At 43.4% G+C, this 24519-nt stretch overlaps 1 protein-coding gene across 7 annotated transcripts in view; it reads left to right on the plus strand.

The window, feature by feature from the left end:
• NCOA1 (nuclear receptor coactivator 1) overlaps positions 1 to 24519 on the plus strand; it is a 581329-nt gene that overhangs the window by 545261 nt on the left and 11549 nt on the right. For 5 of the 7 annotated variants that reach the window (XM_073561908.1, XM_073561912.1, XM_073561909.1 and 2 more), the window contains 5 exons: positions 10048 to 10143; positions 10316 to 10736; positions 10913 to 11087; positions 20553 to 20736; positions 22153 to 22245. In XM_073561908.1, the coding sequence (XP_073418009.1) occupies positions 10048 to 10143; positions 10316 to 10736; positions 10913 to 11087; positions 20553 to 20736; positions 22153 to 22245 (969 nt within the window). The remainder of the gene's footprint in view (positions 1 to 10047; positions 10144 to 10315; positions 10737 to 10912; positions 11088 to 20552; positions 20737 to 22152; positions 22246 to 24519) is intronic. The other 2 variants (XM_073561913.1, XM_073561914.1) reach the window with 1 other exon arrangement.

Genomic DNA, 24519 nt, shown 5'->3' on the forward strand with positions numbered 1-24519 from the left:
CTGTTGGTAGGCTCTCAGTTTGGCACGGTAAAAGGGCGGAACATCTCTGGAGCGGTCATCTCGATACGGGAGATGTTTGAGAGATGTAAAGCTCTGCGGTGTGGGAGATATGTTGTCAGTCTGGACCAGGCTAAAGCCTTTGACAGAGTTGATCATGATTATCTGTGGGCCACTTTGTCAAAGTACGGTATTCCAGGACAATTTGTGGATTGGCTGAAGATTTTGTACAGAGAGGCGGTGAGCTTTCCTCTGATTAATGGTTGGCAGGGTGGCACTTTTGGAGTTGAGGCGGGGGTGAGACAGGGCTGCCCGCTGAGTCCACTCCTGTATGTTTTTGCCATAGACCCGTTTTTGAGGTCACTGCAGGAGTGTAACTTTTGGGGGGTGCCGGTCCCCCACTGCTTGCCTCTGAAGGTGGTTGCCTACGCGGATGATGTGACGCTGGTGATATCTAATCCTCATGAGGTGCAGATGTTGTCTGAGGCCATCAGAAGTTACTCAGAGGCCTCCGGGTCTCTGGTCAACCTTGAGAAGAGTCAAGCTCTGTGGACATTGCAATCTGACCCAGACTTTGATCTGCCGCAGTTTGTTAAGGCCTCCACCCATATTAAGATCTTAGGGGTTAAATTTGGGAGGGAAGATAATGCCAGCCTAAATTGGGAGGAAAAATTGGAGACCGGAAATGCAAAGGTTCAGCGATGGAAGAACTGGAGGCTGACTTACAGAGAAAGGGTTGCTATGTTGAAGACGTACCTGGTCCCCGTCTTCTTGTATGTCTCTGTCGCTTTCCCTTTGCCAGAATCCTTCTCGGCGAGACTCCTCAGCCTGTTCTTCCAGCTCTTGTGGGGGAACAGGATGAACCTGATAAAGAGGGGAATAACGTACCTACAGCGGAGTGAGGGCGGGCTGGATATGTTAAATCCAAGGGTTTTCTTTGACTCCTTGTTTCTGAAAGTAAATTTTGGGAGCATGGATTCAAACAGTAGCTCCCTGTGGGCGAATATTATCAGGTATTGGATATTGCCTTTTGCGGAATCTTGGGTGCGAGGCGGCAGTCTCAAGAGGAGGAGATGGACAGGTGACCACCTCCCCCAGTATCTGGACTATGGTCTGAAGTGTGTCAGGAAGTGGGGACTGGAGAAGTCCTACATTGAGAGCAGTACGAGAAGAGATCTGTGTGCTCATATATGTAGGACTTTCTTTTACTCTCCACTGGCCCTAAGGGATTGTGCCACCAAGACTCTTCAGGACAGTCTCCGATTCCTCAACGGGAGGCGACTTCCAGCAAAGTTTTTTGACATTGCTTGGCTGTCGCTACATGGGAAGCTCTTTGTGAGGGGGAACTTAAAATATTTAAGTGTTTTGGATCGGAACTGTCCCCTTGGTTGTCAGCAAGAGGAAACCATGGAGCATTTTATTTGTGATTGCTGGGGAGGTAGGGAAATAAGGACGGAAGTATCGACCAAGCTGAAAATCCCCAGACTGCTGTCCCTGAAATACCCTGACATTATCTATGGTGTCCCATCCACTGACGGTAACATCGACAGGGGGACAATGTACCTGATCATTACCACCATTAAATATTACCACTGGCACATGAGAACCCGAGTGTCCCTCCACAGCGAGCCCTTCCATCCCGTCACCGCAGCCACAAAGATACTGTCCGAGCTCAGATGGATAAGAGCGATAGAGATAAAGAAAAGTCAGAGTAATGAGAAACTATGGAGGAATGTGTCTGTGGGATAATAACATGATCGTGTTACTAAAAGTATTTATTTCATATTCTTCCATCCACAGGAGTGAACCCTAAGTTACCTTTATTCCTAATGTATTAATTTAGTTCTAGAATTATTGTCTGATGCATTCATGAGAAATATGCTCTGTATTAAGGAAGAATTCTGTTTATTTTAATTGTATTTGTGGGTTTTATACAATAAAAATCGCCCCTATATACAAGAATATAACTACTATAATACTGCCCCCTATATACAAGAATATAACTACTATAATACTGCCCCTATATACAAGAATATAACTACTATAATACTGCCCCTATATACAAGAATATAACTACTATAATACTGCCCCCTATATACACGAATATAACTACTATAATACTGCCCCTATGTACAAGAATATAACTACTATAATACTGCCCCTATATACAAGAATATAACTACTATAATACTGCCCCCTATATACAAGAATATAACTACTATAATACTGCCCCTATATACAAGAATATAACTACTATAATACTGCCCCTATATACAAGAATATAACTACTATAATACTGCCCCCTATGTACAAGGATATAGCTACTATAATACTGCCCCCTATGTACAAGGATATAACTACTATAATACTGCCAACTATGTACAAGAATATAACTACTATAATACTGCCCCTAAGTACAAGAATATAACTACTATAATACTGCCAACTATGTACAAGAATATAACTACTATAATAATGCCCCCTATGTACAAGAATATAACTACTATAATACTGCCCTATGTACAAGAATATAAGTACTATAATACTGCTCCTATGTACAAGAATATAACTACTATAATACTGCTCCTATGTACAAGAATATAACTACTATAATACTGCTCCTATGTACAAGAATATAACTACTATAATACTGCTCCTATGTACAAGAATATAACTACTATAATACTGCTCCCTATGTACAAGAATATAACTACTATAATCCTGCCCCTATGTGCAAGAATATAACTACTATAATACTGCTCCTATGTACAAGAATATAACTACTATAATACTGCTCCCTATGTACAAGAATATAACTACTATAATACTGCTCCCTATGTACAAGAATATACTATAATACTGCCTCCTATGTACAAGAATATAACTACTATAATGCTGCCCCCTATGTACAAGAATATACTATAATACTGCCTCCTATGTACAAGAATATAACTACTATAATAATGCCCCCTATGTACAAGAATATAACTACTATAATACTGCTCCTATGTACAAGAATACAACTACTATATTACTGCCCCATGTGCAAGAATATAACTACTATAATACTGCCTCCTATGTACAAGAATATAACTACTATAATAATGCCCCCTATGTACAAGAATATAACTACTATAATCCTGCCCCTATGTGCAAGAATATAACTACTATAATACTGCTCCTATGTACAAGGATATAACTACTATAATGCTGACCCCTATGTACAAGAATATAACTACTATAATACTGCTCCCTATGTACAAGAATATAACTACTATAATACTGCTTCTATGTACAAGAATATAACTAATATAATACTGCCCCTATGTACAAGAATATAACTACTATAATACTGCCCCTATGTACAAGAATATAACTACCCTAATACTGCTCCTATGTACAAGAATATAACTACTATAATACTGCCCCTATGTGCAAGAATATAACTACTATAATACTGCCCCCTATGTACAAGAATATAACTACCCTAATACTACTCCTATGTACAGGAATATATCTACTATAATACTGCTCCTATGTACGAGAATATAAATACTATAATACTGCTCTTATGTACAAGAATATAAATACTATAATACTGCCCCTATGTACAAGAATATAACTACTATATTACTGCCCCTATGTACAATAATATAACTACTATAATACTGCCCCTATGTACAAGAGTATAACTACTATAATACTGTCCCTATGTACAAGAATATATCTACTATAATACTGCCCCTATGTACAAGAATATAAATACTATAATACTGCCCCTATGTACAAGAATATAACTACTATATTACTGCCCCTATGTACAAGAATATAAATACTATAATACTGCTCCTATGTACAAGAATATAAATACTATAATACTGCCCCTATGTACAAGAATATAACTACTATAATACTGCCCCTAAGTACAAGAGTATAACTACTATAATACTGTCCCTATGTACAAGAATATAAATACTATAATACTGCCCCTATGTACAAGAATATAACTACTATATTACTGCCCCTATGTACAAGAATATAAATACTATAATACTGCTCCTATATACAAGAATATAAATACTATAATACTGCCCCTATGTACAAGAATATAACTTCTATAATACTGCCCCTATGTACAAGAGTATAACTACTATAATACTGCCCCTATGTACAAGAATATATCTACTATAATACTGCCCCTATGTACAAGAGTATAACTACTATAATACTGTCCCTATGTACAAGAATATAACTACCATATTACTGCCCCTATGTACAAGAATATAACTACTATAATACTGCCCCTATGTACAAGAATATAACTACTATAATACTGTCCCTATGTACAAGAATATATCTACTATAATACTGCCCCTATGTACAAGAATATATCTACTATAATACTGCCCCTATGTACAAGAGTATAACTACTATAATACTGTCCCTATGTACAAGAATATAAATACTATAATACTGCCCCTATGTACAAGAATATAACTACTATATTACTGCCCCTATGTACAAGAATATAAATACTATAATACTGCTCCTATGTACAAGAATATAAATACTATAATACTGCCCCTATGTACAAGAATATAACTACTATAATACTTCCCCTATGTACAAGAGTATAACTACTATAATACTGTCCCTATGTACAAGAATATAACTACTATATTACTGCCCCTATGTACAATAATATAACTACTATAATACTGCCCCTATGTACAAGAGTATAACTACTATAATACCGCCCCCTATATACAAGAATATAACTACTATAATACTGCCCCTATGTACAAGAATATAACTACTATAATACTGCCCCTATGTACAAGAATATAACTACTATAATACTGCCCCCTATGTACAAGAATATAACTACTATATTACTGCCCCTATGTACAATAATATAACTACTATAATACTGCCCCTATGTACAAGAGTATAACTACTATAATACCGCCCCCTATATACAAGAATATAACTACTATAATACTGCTCCTATGTACAAGAATATAACTACTATAATACTGCCCCTATGTACAAGAATATAACTACTATAATACTGCCTCCTAGCTGTGAGGTTGTGTGTTTGTAGCTCTCCTGATGTCTGGAGCAAGCCCAGGGGGAGGCCACCCTGGGTGGGGTAACTCCCCAAGCAAGGCCCAGGCTTCCAGGCCTACACTTGGAAGTAACGCTCAAGTTGTGTCTAAGGCGGATGCAAGTCCCAAAGTTGTTTCTGAGGGAAAGAAAGCTCAGAATGGAAGTAGCAGCAGCAGCAAGAAAGATGAAGCTGTGAAAGTGCAAAAAGTAACGGAACAAGGAAAAGCCATGGCTGTGGGTAAGAAAGTTCCAGTTAAGCAGTCGGCCAGCCAAGGCAAGCAGAGTGAAGGACAACTAGGAGAAATCCAAAAGAAATCTACTGGTGAGAAGCTGAATGGAGGAAAGCAGCCTGCAGCTCAGGAGGTGCCATCACCATCTTCAGGTGTGCAGCTGACTCCCAGCAGACAGAGGAGAACCTCACTGGAGAGACAGACGCTCCAGGAGAACCTGCAGCAGAAGCATGTGGTGGCCAGCATGGCGAGCTCTGGGCACACAAGGTCGCAGTCAGGTGGCAGCAGTAAAAGTGCTGTGGAGCCTGGAGCCACGAAACCAGCGGTGGCGAAAGTTAAGGAGACGTCTGGTTTCAAACATCCATGGACATTGCTGAAAGCAGGATCCCAGGAGGAGACGCCATGTGCACCCGAGCTTCAGGTCGCAGAGGAGATCCCAGGACTGGTCAAGAGGCTCGGTGAGTTACAGCAGCACAAAGACTTGCTGCAGAAGCAAATAGAAATGGGCTATAAGGTAAAGGCTGCTAATCCTGGTGGAGATCACACCTTTTATGATCAAACGCTGAACATGCTTGGTATACAGCTGGCAAAAGTGGTGACGGACATGGACTGTGTCCTAGAGAAGATGGGGCCCCTGGCAGAGACTTATAGGAACCAGGAACTGTTTATGTCACACAAGCAGGACTCTGCAGGTTCCAGCTCAGACATTGTCCCAGGTGAGCCCCAGAAGCCGATGCGGCCAGTGCTGCAGCCTGCAAGTTTCTGCTTCCAAAAGGGTCAAATACTGCAGCAGCAGCAGCATGTTGATTCCAGCAGGTGTACCACAAGTCTCAGAATGCCCAGCACAGCAGCCTGCAGCAGATTCCAAGCAGCAGCATGGACTGCACTTTCCAGCAGAGGGACTACAAGTCTCAGAATGCCAAGCACAACAGTTGGGCAGTGGACATGTGCCGGTCATTACTGATGGTGCCCAGCAGGGCTCTGATGCTGGGGATAACCGCGCTGTATCTGAGGGGTCGGGGGCTTGGGGGAGCACAGTATCTTTGATGGACGCTGCACAGTCTGATAATGACATTGATGCTGATGATAACAATGTGCATGATAATGTCTGTGATTTCCCCCCTTTAATTTCAAGCACACAAGGTGTGGCTGCCCCTCCTGCTGCAGACCTTCACCCCGTCAGTCAACCCAATGTGACCCCGGACGGTCCCCCCAGTAATGCCTGGAGCCGTGGTGCTCCGTCCTTTACCTCTGGTACCAATTATACAGGCCAGGCGTTTAAACGGAGAAACGTCGTGCGTTTCCGGCACAGAGGTGCCAAGGAGGACCTGCCAGACAGGAGGTTTGTGGTCAGGGAGCTCTTGTGCCACCAGATGGGGTTTGTGCCAGTCAGCATCCTGGCAGTGATTAATCTTCCAGACAGGCAGGGCTATGATGTCAGCTTTAAGCTCATGTCTGACCTGGACAGATTCTGGTCTAGTTTCCCCAAGTTTAGAGACACGGAGGGCTGGAGTAAGTTCAGCTTTATTCCTATCTCTAAGCCAGATACTGTCACCATAAATGTCATCTTCTGGAATGAGTCTGTTCCCCCGCAGGACATTGTGGTGTGGCTCCGGAGGCATTGTGACCTGGTCTCAGACCTCACCAAAAGCAGAGACAGTGATGGTATCTGGACGGGAGGGTGGCGGGTTTTGGTGAAACTGCGCCAATGCAATAACATCACTGCCCATTTACCCAACTCCTTCTTTATTGGGAGGGAGAGGGGTGTGTGTTTCTATCCTGGGCAGCCTCGTAAGTGCTTTAAATGTGGCAAGGCAGGTCACCTGGCAAATACCTGTACTGTGGTGAAGTGCAGCCTGTGTGGGGAGGTCGGCCATCTAGCTGCAGACTGCCAGAACATCAGGTGCAACCTCTGTGGGAGGATCGGTCACCCTCACAGGGACTGTCCAGACGCCTGGCACAATATCTGTAAGGACTTTCCTGACGAGGACTTGGTGGCAGGGGCAGAGATTCTGGAGGAGGCAGCTTTACTGTCTGGGGAAATACTGACCAGACCAGAGGTCCACCAGGGGTCTACTCAGCTAACACCAGAGCAGCAGGGTTCAGAGAGAGAACAGGGGAGTATGGAGGTTGTACCTCAGGGGCAGCGGTCACAGGAAGGCATTACTTCAGTGCTACCATCTGTGTCTGAAGAGTATAGCAATAATCAGAAAAGGAAGAAAAAGGACAAGGCCTCCCGTAAACCTGAGGGGTATGACACTGGCCAAGGAGCCGGGAAGAAATTCCAGAGTTCTGCAGGTGTAATGGTCGTATCTAACAGGTTTGATGTTCTGTGAGTCTGACGGCGATTTTGAAGATGACCTTAAGAGAATTGACGCAGAGTGTGATAGGGACGTAGAGGATTGTCCTCTGCCAAAGCGGAAGCCCTTACCTGAGGGCACTCGGGAAGAGTCTGAGATGGCGACCGGTGGTGAACAGAATAACTCCGACTCAGATCTGTGACGCTGTTAACCAGATAATGTCCAAACTCAGATAGGGAAAATCATTAGGAGAAATTAGGAAATGTTAAGATAGAGAAGGATGAGTCACTGGGTAGGAACATGAAGAGCTCTGTTTGTAAAGTGTTTTTTTTTTTTTCTCTCTCCTCAAACTAGGAGTATGGACTCTAAGTTAATTTGATGTATAAACTGGATATGTAATGAATGTATGTACAATCCTAGTGAATTCAGTTTTGTATTTTGTATTTGTTTGGTTTTTACAATAAAAATTGCCCCTATGTACAAGAGTATAACTACTATAATACTGCTCCCTATGTACAAGAGTATAACTACTATAATACTACCCCCTATGTACAAGAATATAACTACTATAATACTGCCCCTATGTACAAGAGTATAACTACTATAATACTGTCCCTATGTACAAGAGTATAACTACTATAATACTGTCCCTATGTACAAGAATATAAATATTATAATACTGCCCCTATGTACAAGAGTATAACTACTATAATACTGCCCCTATGTACAAGAATATAACTACTATATTACTGCCCCTATGTACAAGAATATAAATACTATAATACTGCTCCTATGTACAAGAATATAACTACTATAATACTGCTCCCTATGTACAAGAGTATAACTACTATAATACTACCCCTATGTACAAGAATATAACTACTATAATACTGCCCCTATGTACAAGAGTATAACTACTATAATACTGTCCCTATGTACAAGAGTATAACTACTATAATACTGTCCCTATGTACAAGAATATAAATATTATAATACTGCCCCTATGTACAAGAGTATAACTACTATAATACTGCCCCTATGTACAAGAATATAACTACTATATTACTGCCCCTATGTACAAGAATATAAATACTATAATACTGCTCCTATGTACAAGAATATAACTACTATAATACTGCCCCTATGTACAAGAGTATAACTACTATAATACTGCCCCTATGTACAAGAATATAACTACTATAATACTGCCCCTATGTACAAGAATATAACTACTATAATACTGCTCCTATGTACAAGAATATAACTACTATAATACTGCCCCTATGTGCAAGAATATAACTACTATAATACTGCCCCTATGTACAAGAATATAACTACTATAATACTGCTCCTATGTACAAGAATATAACTACTATAATACTGCCCCTATGTGCAAGAGTATAACTACTATAATACTGCCCCTATGTACAAGAGTATAACTACTATAATACTGCCCCTATGTACAAGAATATAACTACTATAATACTGCCCCTATGTACAAGAATATAACTACTATAATACTGCTCCTATGTACAAGAATATAACTACTATAATACTGCCCCTATGTGCAAGAATATAACTACTATAATACTGCCCCTATGTACAAGAATATAACTACTATAATACTGCCCCCTATGTACAAGAATATAACTACTATAATACTGCCCCCTATGTACAAGAATATAACTACTATAATACTGCCCCTATGTACAAGAATATAACTACTATAATACTGCTCCCTATGTACAAGAATATAACTATTATATTACTGCTCCCTATGTACAAGAATATAACTATTATAATACTGCCCCCTATGTACAAGAATATAACTACTATAATACTGCCCCTATGTACAAGACTATAACTACTATAATACTGCCCCTATGTACAAGAATATAACTACTATAATACTGTCCCCTATGTACAAGAATATAACTACTATAATACTGCCCCCTATGTACAAGAATATAACTACTATAATACTGCCCCTATGTACAAGAATATAACTACTATAATACTGTCCCCTATGTACAAGAATATAACTACTATAATACTGCTCCTATGTACAAGAATATAACTACTATAATACTGCTACTATGTACAAGAATATAACTACTATAATACTGCCCCTATGTACAAGAATATAACTACTATAATACTGCTCCTATGTACAAGAATATAACTACTATAATACTGCTACTATGTACAAGAATATAACTACTATAATACTGCCCCCTTTGTACAAGAATATAACTATTATATTACTGCTCCTGTGTACAGTTATATAACAGCTATAATAGTGATAAGCGATACAAGGCTCTGCTGCAGGGGTGATCTCACCTCCCCTCTGGTCCTGACATCTTGTGCGTTCTTTTCTCCGTCTTATGATATACCTTCTCTGTCTTTCTCAGATTCTGCACCAGAGCCGTCAGGCCCTTCTCAGTCAGTTTGGTAATGCTGTGCAGATGGGCATGAGGCCCGGCCTACCACAAGCCATCACCCCTCAGGTATTGCCGATGCGAAGACGGGTTATATTAGTTTGTGAAGCGGTCAGCTGACCCCAGTAAAGTTTTTGTGTTAAGGTGCAGCCCCCCCCCCCTTCCTCTTGTAGACCGGTTTCTGGACATTGGGACTCGTCCTCTGGTTGTGCCTGACCAGGATATGCCTCTTTCTCCACAGGCTCCGATAAACGCTCAGATGCTCGCCCAGCGGCAGCGGGAACTGTACAGCCAGCAGCACCGTCAGCAGCAGCAGCAAATCATGCAGCAAAGAGCCCTGCTGATGAGGCAGCAAAATTTTGGCAACAACCTCCCCCCTAATGCTGGACTACCCGTCACCATCGGGGCTTCTCGGCTCCCACAAGGACCTCCTCAGCAGTTTCCTTACCCTCACAGTTATGGTACAAACCCCGTGAACCCACCTCCATCCACAAGTCCCTTTTCACCTCTGGCCACAACACCTGAGGCCACCTTGCCAAACCGTGGAGGCGCCACCAGAGGAGGGTTGGTCAACAGAGGCATGATGGGAAACGTCGGGGGACAGTTCGGAGCTGGGATGAACCCTCAGATGACGCCAAATGTCTTTCAGTACTCGGGAACAGGTAGGGCGGGCAAACCAACAATCCAATATCTGTGTGGGACGGTGACAACGTTTTCTGCACATTGGTTGTCAGTAGGGCTCGCAACTTTTAACTTTTTGTGGCTTTAGTTACTACATGAGCTGGAAAATTTGGACTGAGATTACATAGCGATCATGTTCTGCGTCTGTTTCCTGCAGGTATCAGTCAGCAGGCAGATACAACGTTTGCGCCATCTTTAAGCCCCACCAGTCCTTTGATGTCGCCTCGGTTAACCCCTTCTCAAAGCCCAATGCTCCAGCAGAATCCATCCACACCCGGGTACCAGTCACCCGATCTTAAAAGTTGGCAGCAAAGCACTCTGGGAAGCTCAAGGTAAGTGCAGCGCATGTCCAACTGGTGCAATTTGGACATATATATATGTCTTGATAGAGTGAAAGGTGTATATAGTCATCTCAGGGCACTCGCGGGAATTGAGGAGATTGACAGAGGGAGAGCACTCCCCCAGTCAGCACATTGGACCTTAACAACTTAAAGGAGTTGTCCCAAGATCAAAGCACATTTTAATTAATAGATCTTAAGAGTCAGATCAGATGACCAGAGCATTGGGTAGGGGCGTATATAGAAATCATGGAGCCCCATAGTAGAAGTTCTAATTGTCCCCCTCCCACCCACCCCCCTTTGAAAAAAAAACCTTAATATTTGATGGGGGTCACAGAAGAGCATATATCACAACTTTGCAGCCCTTACAAAGTAATTTTCCTGCTATTGAGACCCCTAGATTGCCCCATCACAGCCCCAATAAAGAATGATGCCAACAAAAGAGCCCCCCAAACACAATCTGATATCGCCACAGTGAAATTCCTCCACAAGCACTGTATGATGGCCCTACCATATCCCCCTGGCAAAGCATGGTGACTCCAACACAGTATACTGGGCCCCACATAGTCCTGCATACAGAATAATGGGCCCCACATAGTCCTCCATACACAGCAATGTGCCCCATATAGTGCTTCATACAGTATAATCTGCCCCTCATAGTCTTCCATAGAGAGTAATGGGCCCCACGTAGTTCTCAATATAGAAAAATGGGCCCCACATAGTCCCCCATACAGTATAATAGGCTCCACATAGTCCCCCATACAGTATAATAGGCTCCACATAGTCCCCCATACAGTATAATGTGCCCCACATAGTCCTCCATACAGAATAAAGGTCCCCACATAGTCTCCCATACAGTATAATGGTCCCACATAGTCACACATACAGTATAGTATGCCCCACATAGTACTCTATACAGAATAATGAACCCCAAATAGTCCTCAATACAGAATAATGGGCCACACACAGTAACCCATACAGTATATTGGCCCCACATTGTCACACATACGGTATAATGGGCCCCACATAGCCCTCCATACAGGATAATGGGCCCCACATAGTGCTCCATACAGTATAATGAACCCCAAATAGACCTCCATACAGAATGATGAACCCCAAATAGACCTCCAGACAGAATAATGAGCTCCACATAGTCTTCCATACCGTATAATGGGCCTCATTAAAAAAAAAAAAATAGCTCCCCACATTCCCCCACTGCTTCTATATCGGCAGTGAGCGCTCTGAAGTTTGGCACAGCGAGCGCGAAATAGTGACGTCATCATGCCCACTGTGCTGAGACATCAGATGCAAAGGGAGAATGGAGGAGGAGGGCTCTTGCATAATTGCTTTCAAATGTACTGTTGAAAGAGTGATTCCAAGCGGCGTGGGGTGGAGGCGCCAAATATAATCGCCCTGTGGGCCAGAGTAAGCATAATGCTGACAAGCCAGGATAACACACTGCACTACGTAGGTAGGTAGTGCAGTGTATTATTTATGCCATCAAAGGATCATATGATAAGCAAATATCATAATTAAATTTATTTAAGCACATATTCGTTATCGCTGTGTCTGTAACAACCCGTTCTGCAAAACCATTCCATTTATTTATACCACAAGCTGAACAGTGTAAAAAATATTAAAAATAAACCCAGAATTGCTGTTTTTGTTCATTTTGCTTCCCATAGATAGAAATAAAAAGCGATAAAAAACTGTTTAATGTATCATGAAAAATGACAGCTTGTAACACAAACAAACAAGCAAAGAACATTGTGTTATCCTCTCAGAATCTAAAGACAAACAACAAATATTGTTTTCTTTAGAAAGTGATTTTCTTAAGCAAAAGTAATAAAAATAAACTAAAAAAACGGTACGAATTGGGCGTCAGCGTGAACGTATCAACCCGTATTATAAAATTGTACGATTATTTATTTCACTAAGTGACCGCCGTTTAATAAAAATGTGAAAAAGAATGTCAGAATTGCTGTTTTTTGTTCAACCCTCCTGCTAAAAAATTAAATGAAAAGTAGTCAAAAGTTATTTAAATAGGGGGCGTGGCTATGTAGCGGCGGAGAGAGGACGCGTTCAAGGAGAGCTCCTCACATCCTGACATCGATCCTGTTAGCGGACCCGTGGTACCGCGGCAGACTTGCCGGTATTGGACCCCCTGACCTGTGGTGCACCTCAGGACCCCCGCGGGAGGCTGAATTTCGGTGGGCTGGGGCAGCCGGCGGGGCCTGCACGAGGCGGCGGCCATTTTCAGATGCGCGCGCTCTGGTTGTGAGAGACGCGGCGCTGGCTCCCTCCTCGCAGCGCTGACGGGACGGTGAGCACATATCCTGTGGATTTGAAGGGGAGTAGCTGTGAGTGCTCTGGAAGATTGGGCCCTGCACTCCCCTATGCTAAATCGCCCGGCTAGTCGGTGTTATTACTTCAGGGTCTTTTAGACTCGTCCCTGGCTGCTGTCTCAGCGGATCCCTCCCCAGCCATAGGACCTCTCGGTTACTCCTCAGAGCCGAGTTTCATTCTCCTGTGTGGCCCTTCTGCTTTGTGCCGCCCTTGGGACACTTATCATATTATAGCACTGCTGGGCATAACTTGGACCTGGGGGTCTCCTGGACACATCGTTTCTGTTACCCGGCTGTGCCATATTGCCATTGAGAATGAACCGCTCCAAGGGGGCAGGAGCAGCTGAAAAATTGAAAGAATTTGCTAGACCTGACCACTCTGATACTACCCGGTCCCTCAGAAATAACCCCTCACAGACTGAGCGTAAAAACCGTCCTTCTGAGGGTGAAGAGGAGAGTGAGCAGGAGGAATTACCGTAACCCTCAAGCAGGCATCTGAGCAACTGATGCAGGCCATCTCCTTAACTAGGACATCACTGATGGGAAAAATAGAGGACGTGTATACCGAGGTGGGGCGTCTTCGGCAAGATATGCAGGCCATGAGAGGGCGCATTACGGAGGTGGAGACAAGGGTGTCCAAGGTAGAGGACACCATTGCACCCATGGAAGCCAAGTTTACGAAAGCGGCGGGCTCAGTGAACGCATGGAGGCAAAAAGCAGACGACCTGAAGAATAGAATGCGTCGGAACAACATCCGGGTTATTGGCCTGCCGGAACGCTCGGAAGGTCAACATCCGGAACAGTTTCTAGAAGATTGGCTCAAAACTTCTGTGGTTGACGAATTCTCACCAACATTTGCTGTGGAAAGGGCTCATAGGGTTCCTACAAGACCTCTTCCTCCTGGAGCCCCACCTAGACTTTTTTGGCGCGTCTCCTCAACTGCAGGGACAGAGATGTGATCCTACGTCTAGCTCGACAAAACAGTCCTATCAAGTTCAATAATGCCACGATCTCAATTTTTCCGGATTTTTCCATGGAACTCCAGAAACAACGAGCACAATTCATGGAAATCAAGAAGCGGCTCCGGGAGAGGAATGTTGTGTACTCAATGATCTATCCGGCCAGGCTTCGGGTGGTCCACGAGGATTCTTCTACGGGAGGCGGCTGAGTGGTTGCGGTCCCACAAAGGGTCTGCTGCGAAGGAATCCTAATGTTTACTACTGTTAATCAGAATCTTTTTTTTTTTTTTTTTTTTTTTATTATTGACGGTCTGATTGGAGCTTTTTCGATGGGCGTCCGTATTACCAACAATACCGGACACTGAGCCCAGTGATGGCATCCCCGTGTTTATTTCGTGATGGGAGAGCAGGACTTTGCTCCCATACTGTTTACTTTTCCACTTTGATGTTTTTTTGTAGTGGTTTTATTTGTTCTCTAGATATAATTTGCAGCCAACAGCAATTTCAGTTTATGTGTGGTGTCTCTAAACTTTCCCGGGTACTGATGTAGACCATGTCCAGCGGAGTAAATATGGGGGCTGAAATGATATTTATGACATGGAATGTGAGAGGTATAAACCCCCTCCCCAGCCCCGGAAAAAGATCAAAGTCTTCTTGCAGATTAGACATTACCGCCCTCACATTGTGGCCTTGGTGGAGACGCACCTGACCAGGGATACAGCCGGGTGCGTGCAGAAGCCTTGGGTACAATGGTCTGTTCACGCATTCCATACAAGTTACTCGAGAGGGGTTTCACTGCTGGTACACAGAGGTGTTAGATGGGAAGCCAGGGAGACCCGGAGGGATCCTGAGGGTCGATTTGTCTTCGTATATGCATCGATAAATGCCAGGAAATATGTAATTTTATGTGTTTATAATCCGCCTCCGGCTAATATGTCCATTCTTCAGAAGACGATGAGTTTTGCCCTAAATTATCCAGACGCGGATGTTATCTGTATGGGGGACTTTAATATGGTTATGAACAATTGTCTTGATAAATTGAGATTGGATGGTGGAGTAGTTGGGGGGGTTCCTTCGCCGACAGCGACCCAAATGTCGTTGTTTATGGAGGGTAGCGGGTGGCTAGATTTGTGGAGAGTGCGGCACCCTGAGTTAAGAGAGTATACCTGCCACTCATCCACTAAGCGCTCCCTTTCGCGCATAGATTACATATTCGGAACCAGTGGTCTGGCGATGTGGGTGGATAGTGAGGAGCATGGCAGTAGAGGGATCTCAGACCACAGCCCGGTCATCCTCAGACTCAAGTACGGGCATATTCGGAACCAGTGGTCTGGCGATGTGGGTGGATAGTGTGGAGCATGGTAGTAGAGGGATCTCAGACCACAGCCCGGTCATCCTCAGACTCAAGTACGGGCAATTAAATAACAGGATGGTTTGGAAGTTGAACCCTTTCTGGCTGAAATTGATAGTAAATCCCGATAGAACAATCGATCAATTGCATTGTTTCATTTTGTCTCACCAGGAACCTCAGGATATTAATATACTTTGGGATGCCCTTAAGGCATATCTGAGGGGTTGCCTGTCCTCCACAATCTCTTATATTAAGCGGGTAACCTCAAGAGAGGATGAGGTGGTGGAGCGGCGATTGAAGGATTCAGAGGCTGCATACATATCTAACCAAACCAGTGGCAATAGGATTGAGTGGTTGGCGGCCCAGCGACTATACACCCAGCGTATAGACACTAAGTCTAAGCGTAAATTATTCTTTGCTCGCCAATCCTATTTTGAACTGGGAAACCAGGAAAGTAAGCTTTTGGCCTATCTGGTGCGCCAACATAATACTTCTAATACTATATTACAGATCCGAAAGCCGGATGATTCATTGGGGTCTTCAACTGAGAAGATTCTTGGCTGCTTCTATGATTATTATAAGTGGCTCTGATAACCTGGAGTGTTTGGATTACTTGTTGGATGTAACATTCCCTACCTTAGATCCTGATCAGCGAGCCTTTATGGACGCTGAATTTACCGTGGAGAAGATAGAGAATGCTATAGGGGACATGGCTTCTGGGAAGGCCCCTGGGCCGGACGGATTCCCTATTGAATTGTATAGGAAATACCGAGACATATTAACGCCACTTCTGAAAAAGGTGTTTCGGGGAATATGAGAGGGGGAATCTATGCCTGAATCCTTTTACGGGGCCAATATCATAGTACTTAGGAAGAAGGGGAAGGACCCTTTGGAATGTGGTTCCTATCGTTGGTAAATGTGGACTATAAAGTCTTTACTAAGATTCTCGCCACCAGATTAAATTCGATTATACTGAACCTTATACATCCTGACCAGACGGGCTTTATGCCTGGTAAGAGCACTTCAATTAATATCAGAAGAGTCCAGTCAATAGTCCAATATAGTTCTCTAATGCCAGATAACAAATGGGCACTGGCGTCGTTAGATGCCGCCAAGGCTTTTGACTCTCTTGAGTGGCCTTTCCTCTCAGCATGCCTACAGAGGTATGGCTTCGGTGATAAGTTTATAAAATGGGTTAAAACTATTATATATGAAGACCAAAGCCCGTATTATTGTGAATAATTCCATGTCTGGGCCCTTTTCATTACATAGAGGGACACATCAGGGGTGCCCCCTTTCCCCGGCCCTCTTCGCCCTTGTGATTGAGGCATTGGCAATATGCATAAGGTCTTCCCCTGGCATTAAAGGTATAGATATAGCGGGTCGGGTAGATACCATAGGTTTATACGCAGATGATATGGTGATATTTATGGATGAGGCGGAGGAAACTTTGCCTCAAGTGATTGCCGCCATGGATGGATTCAGTAAAAATTTGGGCTTATATATAAATTGGGAGAAGTCTGCCCTACTACCCCCTGTCCCATGCTCCGATGTCCCGACTAGAGGCTCTCTCCTCGTTGTCTTATCTATCTATATATGAATACTTGGGTGTCCATATATCCCATAACAGCACGCTCGACTTACAACTTAATATTTGCCCACTGTTGGAACTGGTCAAAGTTAAATTTGCAACCTGGAGCAAATTACCGCCGTCTGTGGCCGGACGCATCAACCTGATTAAAATAATATTACTTCCCAAACTTCGCTATTCCCTTCAGCACAGTGCTGTAATGGTACCTAGGTCCTTTTTTGTGAATCTTAATTCCCAGGTCACGTCTTTTATATGGGGAAAACCAGACCCAAACTTAAGTTGTCCACTCTGCAGAGGCCTAAAAAGGGAGGTGGGGCGGCGCTGCCAGATTTCTTCTTATATTATTTGGCCAGACAGGCTAGAGCTCTCAGTAAATGGACGCCGGGTAATGATCTCCCTAATTCTGATAGTCACTTGCTTCACACGGCAAGAACTGATTGCCCACTGGGTTTCCTGGAGTTGGAGAGGCCTGGTGTCCTCGTCTGCTGCCCCTGCTCCGTCTAGCACGATTAGTATGGAGGCAAATTAAGAAAGTGATTGGATATAGGGACATTATAGCTGAAATGCCCCTATGGAAAACGCATATTTTTCAGTATTACTAAATCACCCGTCCACTGATTTTTGGACTCAACATAATGTCTCCCTGATAGGAGACTTGTATGATCATGGGACCTTAATGTCTTTTGAGCAGATACAGGCTAAACATGAGGTTCCGAGATCTCTATTTTTCCGCTATTTACAACTAAGATCAGCTCTCCAGTCGCACATAAGGAGTACAGGTGGGGGCCGTGCCGTTTCGTCCCTACCTCTGATAGGAATCCTTAATTCACAGGCTCCCCAGGGCCTTATCTCCTCTTTATATACGTACATGCTGTCGGTGGGAGCGGAATCTGCCATAAGTTCTGTTAAAGGGAAGTGGGAACGACTCATCCCTAATACTCAGGGAGAGGAGTGGGAAGAGATCCTGGAGTCTCCGGTCGGAGTATCACCATCTATTAATAATAGAATGATACAGCTCTATATAATAAACCAATCATATCTGACTCCGATACGGCTTTTCAGGATGGGTCGATTCCAATCATCAGAATGCTTGTGATGTCACTCACCAGATGCAGACTTTATCCACATGATACAGCAATGTCCCATTACCCTACAGTACTGGAACGAGGTGACGCTATTCTTGTCATCACTGGTGCAAGCTCCTGTCCCTCTTGATCCACTGGTCTGCTTGTTTGGGGTGTGGGAGGAGGAGGTTTGGGGTCACCATGTTGGGATAACGCTGTTTATGGCACGGAAAGTATTGGCACTCCGGTGGATGGGCGATTCATGTCCCTCTCTCAGGACCTGGATTGACCTAGTAAACACGATTGTTCCATACGAGCGCACGTTCTATCAGAACAGGGGATGCCCGGGGAAATTTGAAAAGATTACTATTATTATGCATTTGTATAGCGCCATTTATTCCATGGCGCTTTACATGTCAAAAGGGGAAATATAGACAAGTACAATAAACATGTGTAAGACAAGGGACACACAAGTACATAAGGAGAGGGGACCCTGCCCGCGAGGGCTCACAGTCTACAGGGATGGGTGAGGATACAGTAGGAGAGGGTAGAGCAGGTCGTGCGGTGATTCAGTTGACTGAGGATCATTGCAGGCTGTAGGCTTGTCGGAACAGGTGGGTCTTCAGGTTCTTCTTGAAGGTTTCCGTTGATGGTGAGAGTCTGATGTGTTGCGGCAGGGAGTTCCATAGTATGGGGGAAGCACGGGAGAAGTCTTGTATGCGGTTGTGGGAAGAAGAGATAAGGGGGGAGTTGAGAAGGAGATCTTGAGATGATCGAAGGTTGCGTGCAGGTAGGTACCTAGAGACCATGTCACAGATGTATGGAGGAGACAGGTTGTGGATGGCTTTGTATGTCATGGTTAGGGTTTTGAATTGGATCCTCTGGGAGATAGGAAGCCAGTGAAGGGCCTGGCATAGGGAGGAGGCTGGGGAATAGCGGGGAGACAGGTGGATTAGTCAGGCAGCAGAGTGTAGGATGGACTGGAGCGGAGCCAGAGTGCTAGAGGGGAGGCCAGAGAGTAGGAGGTTGCAGTAGTCGAGGCGGGAGATGATAAGAGCAAGATCTGGGAGAAGTGGGATTCTTCTCATCTTACATTGTAGAATGGGGACATTGCATGTGAGACTCTATGGTGAAGGACAGTAGGCGGCGAATTGGTAAATAGTTGACGTAGTTGTAGTTTAGGAATTTATAATCGATCTGCATTATCTAAGCGACATGATAGAGGCCTGTGAGCGATGATTGATGTACATGTTTATAATCTATAGGCCGTTGTTCTTTGTATATGCTTGGGGGATTACGCATGTATTACCCGTATATTAATAAGAGTGTTTATGCTCTGTACAATGTTCATAACCACAAGCCAATATGTAGGCTGTACATTACATCCTTATCTTGTTTCAAAGTTTAATAAACAAATTTATTTAAATAAATAAAAAAAAAAGGCATCAGCAAAAACTACAGCTTCTCCCACAATAAAACCTCCACACAACTCTGTATATGGAAAAATAAAAAGCTCAAACATGGCGACCATAAAAAAAATAAACATTTTTTATTAAGTTACACTTTTTGTACTAAATTATGAAAAATATATATATATATAAATTTGGTATTGATATTTTTGTATCAACGTGCAGAATAAATTTAAAGTGTCTGTACCGACTATAAAAAAAAAAAAAAGATTGATTCTGCCGCCCAAAAAAATATTAACAGAATTTTACATGTACAAAAAAAACAAAACAAAACCTGGTAACAATGAAAAAACTACATCTTGTACAGCTCCAGTAATGGGAGTCGTAAAACAAAAGGCTCTTCAAATTTTGTTGTGTTTTTTAAAAATTGTAGTTAAATAAAATAACAGATAAAAGAGAGAGGAAAAATAAGGAGCTTTCTGATGGGAAGTCAGTTAACTCATTCTACAGCCAGCAATAAACAGGGAAACACAGAGGATTACAGAAAGCAAACGGTGCGAAATGTTTGATGAAACCCGGTTACAAAAATAATTTTTATACCAAAATATATGCATTTAGGTTCAAAAGAAAAAATATCAGTTAAATGTGGATGGCTCCTTTAAGCAGACCGCCAGCTTTTAGTGCTGCTGATTGCAGTGATTGGCAACTATTGGTAACGATCTCTTATGCTGCTTTCACAGTGTCTTCGGACAAGCGGGACAGACCCAGCCGACCTCAGGACAGCAAGGAATGTACAACAACATGAGCATCACAGTGTCCATGGGCGGAAACAATGCCGGCGTCCAGAATGTCAACCAGATGACGGGGCAGATGCAGATGAGCTCCCTGCCCATGCAGGCCATGAACAGCATGTGTACCGAGCAGGTCAGTGATGGGGGTGTATAATATCCTTGAAAGTCTGAGAAATACGGGTCATTCCAGACATTGTGCAGAACAGCGTACCTTGATTAAAAAGTTGATTGGAGAGGGTAAAACTCATAAAGAAGTGCAGACAATGATCGGCTCTTCAGCTAAAATGATCTCCAATGCTTTATAATGGAAAGCCAAACCGGAGAGACGTGGAAGAAAATGGAAGACGACCATTCTAATGGATGGAAGAATGGCCAGAATGGCAAAGGCTCCGCCATGATCACAGACAGTCTCACGTTACCTGTGAGGACTGTGACAGATAGTTGATGCTGGTGTGATGCTAATCTTTTACCAAGAAGTCCCCGCAAAGTCCCACTGTTAGATAAAAGACATGTACTGAAGCGGATACAATTTACCAAAGAACACATCAACTGGCCTAACGGGAAACGGAGAAACATTTTGTGGCCTGATCAAAGTAAAATTGTTCTATTTGGGTCCAAGAGCCGCAGACAGTTCATCAGACGACCCCCAAACTCTGCATTCAGCCACAGAACACTCTGCAGACAGTGAAGCATGGTGGAAGCATCATGATATGAGCATGTTTCTCTTCTTATGGTGCCGGACCTATTTACGACATACCAGGGATCATGGACCAGGTCTCATATATTACAATACTCGGAGAGGTCATGTTGTCTTACACTGAAGAGGAGATGCCCTTGAAATGGGGGTTTGAACAAGACAACGACCCTAAACACAACATCTTGGTTCCAGTCCAACAAAATTGAGGTTATGGAGCGGCCGACCCAATCCCCGGACCTTAATCCGATAGAACACGTGTGGGGTGACATTAAAATTGCCGTTTCTGAGGCAAAGCCAACAAATGCCAAAAAATTGTGGGATGTACTCCGAGCCCCCTGGGCTGGAATAAGAGTAACAGCGGCCAGAAGGTGATGACTCTGTGTAACATGGATGTGAGGCCGTCCTAAAAAAAAACTGTGGGTAACAACGAAATATCAGGTCATTGATTCACAGGAAGGATAACTCCTCATAGAAAATAGTACAAAAGACAAAAGAAACGGAACAGCCCAATGTTTACTCTTTGTTATTTTCTGTAAAGTCGTTAAACATTCTATAATTATCTACATTTCTCTTCATGTTATGAATTAGAGAACACTGAGTAACGTTCCCAATGCTGGAAACAAAGACTAGTAGAAAGAGAACACACTGCTATTATTCTGAACACTACTGTACGGCGCTGACATTACACAGTGCCTAAATACTACCGCCAGGCAGTGCACATAGAACAGTGCAGCCTACAGAGCGCAATAGTAATCCTGGTATAGGGGAGGGGTGATACATACATTTCCAGGGAATTAATGTAAAGAGTCTAGAACATTACATGTCCCCTAATAACTGATCCCCATCTTACAGCAGGTGAACGATCCGTCTCTGAGACCAGGCGGACTTTACTGCAACCAGCTCTCCTCAACGGACCTGCTGAAAACGGAGCCGGACACGGGGCAGGTAAAAATAAATGGCACCAACCCAGCCACTGATTAATGGCATCTATTCAGCTCCACTAGGTGAGGGGACCGGACGGCCACACACCCCATAAATGAATTAAAGTATATCTCTGGGGCACTTATGGCAGGGAAGTATATTTCTGGTCATACGTATGACGGCACAGTACATCTCTGGGGGGGAACACGGCAATAAAGTATATCGGGGCACATATGGCGGTAGAGTATTTGAGTGCACATATGGCAGTGTAGTATATCTGGTCGCACATATGGCGGTAGAGTATTTGAGTGCACATATGGCAGTGTAGTATATCTGGGGCACATATGGCGGTAGAGTATTTGAGTGCACATAGGGCAGTGTAGTATATCTGTTCACACATATGGCGGTAGAGTATTTGAGTGCACATATGGCAGTGTAGTATATCTGTTCACACATATGGCGGTAGAGTATTTGAGTGCACATATGGCAGTGTAGTATATCTGTTCACACATATGGCGGTAGAGTATTTGAGTGCACATATGGCAGTGTAGTATATCTCTGGTCGCACATATGGCGGTAGAGTATTTGAGTGCACATATGGCAGTGTAGTGTATCTCTGGTCACACATATGGCGGTAGAGTATTTGAGTGCACATATGGCAGTGTAGTATATCTGTTCACACATATGGCGGTAGAGTATTTGAGTGCACATATGGCAGTGTAGTATATCTCTGGTCGCACATATGGCGGTCGAGTATTTGAGTGCACATATGGCAGTGTAGTATATCTCTGGTCGCAGATATGGCGGTAGAGTATTTGAGTGCACATATGGCAGTGTAGTATATCTGTTCACACATATGGCGGTAGAGTATTTGAGTGCACATATGGCAGTGTAGTATATCTCTGGTCGCACATATGGCGGTAGAGTATTTGAGTGCACATATGGCAGTGTAGTATATCTGGTCACACATATGGCGGTAGAGTATTTGAGTGCACATATGGCAGTGTAGTATATCTGGTCACACATATGGCGGTCGAGTATTTGAGTGCACATATAGCAGTGTAGTATATCTCTGGTCGCAGATATGGCGGTAGAGTATTTGAGTGCACATATGGCAGTGTAGTGTATCTGGTCGCACATATGGCGGTAGAGTATTTGAGTGCACATATGGCAGTGTAGTATATCTCTGGTCGCACATATGGCGGTAGAGTATTTGAGTGCACATATGGCAGTGTAGTATATCTGGTCGCACATATGGCGGTAGAGTATTTGAGTGCACATATGGCAGTGTAGTATATCTCTGGTCACACATATGGCGGTAGAGTATTTGAGTGCACATATGGCAGTGTAGTATATCTGGTCACACATATGGCGGTCGAGTATTTGAGTGCACATATAGCAGTGTAGTATATCTCTGGTCGCAGATATGGCGGTAGAGTATTTGAGTGCACATATGGCAGTGTAGTGTATCTGGTCGCACATATGGCGGTAGAGTATTTGAGTGCACATATGGCAGTGTAGTATATCTCTGGTCGCACATATGGCGGTAGAGTATTTGAGTGCACATATGGCAGTGTAGTATATCTGGTCGCACATATGGCGGTAGAGTATTTGAGTGCACATATGGCAGTGTAGTATATCTCTGGTCACACATATGGCGGTAGAGTATTTGCGTGCACATATGGCAGTGTAGTATATCTGGTCACACATATGGCGCTAGAGTATTTGAGTGCACATATGGCAGTGTAGTATATCTGGTCACACATATGGCGGTCGAGTATTTGAGTGCACATATGGCAGTGTAGTATATCTCTGGTCGCACATATGGCGGTAGAGTATTTGAGTGCACATATAGCAGTGTAGTATATCTCTGGTCGCAGATATGGCGGTAGAGTATTTGAGTGCACATTTGGCAGTGTAGTATATCTGGTCGCACATATGGCGGTCGAGTATTTGAGTGCACATATGACAGTGTAGTATATCTCTGGTCGCACATATGGCGGTAGAGTATTTGAGTGCACATATGACAGTGTAGTATATCTCTGGTCGCACATATGGCGGTAGAGTATTTGAGTGCACATATGGCAGTGTAGTATATCTCTGGTCGCACATATGGCGGTAGAGTATTTGAGTGCACATATGGCAGTGTAGTATATCTGGTCACACATATGGCGGTCGAGTATTTGAGTGCACATATGGCAGTGTAGTATATCTCTGGTCACACATATGGCGGTAGAGTATTTGAGTGCACATATGGCAGTGTAGTATATCTGTTCTCACATGGAGGTAGAGTATTTG

Source organism: Dendrobates tinctorius, unplaced genomic scaffold, assembly GCF_039654945.1.
Source record: "Dendrobates tinctorius isolate UK_male_01 unplaced genomic scaffold, ASM3965494v1 ptg000332l, whole genome shotgun sequence".
Classification (NCBI taxonomy): Eukaryota; Metazoa; Chordata; class Amphibia; order Anura; family Dendrobatidae; genus Dendrobates; species Dendrobates tinctorius.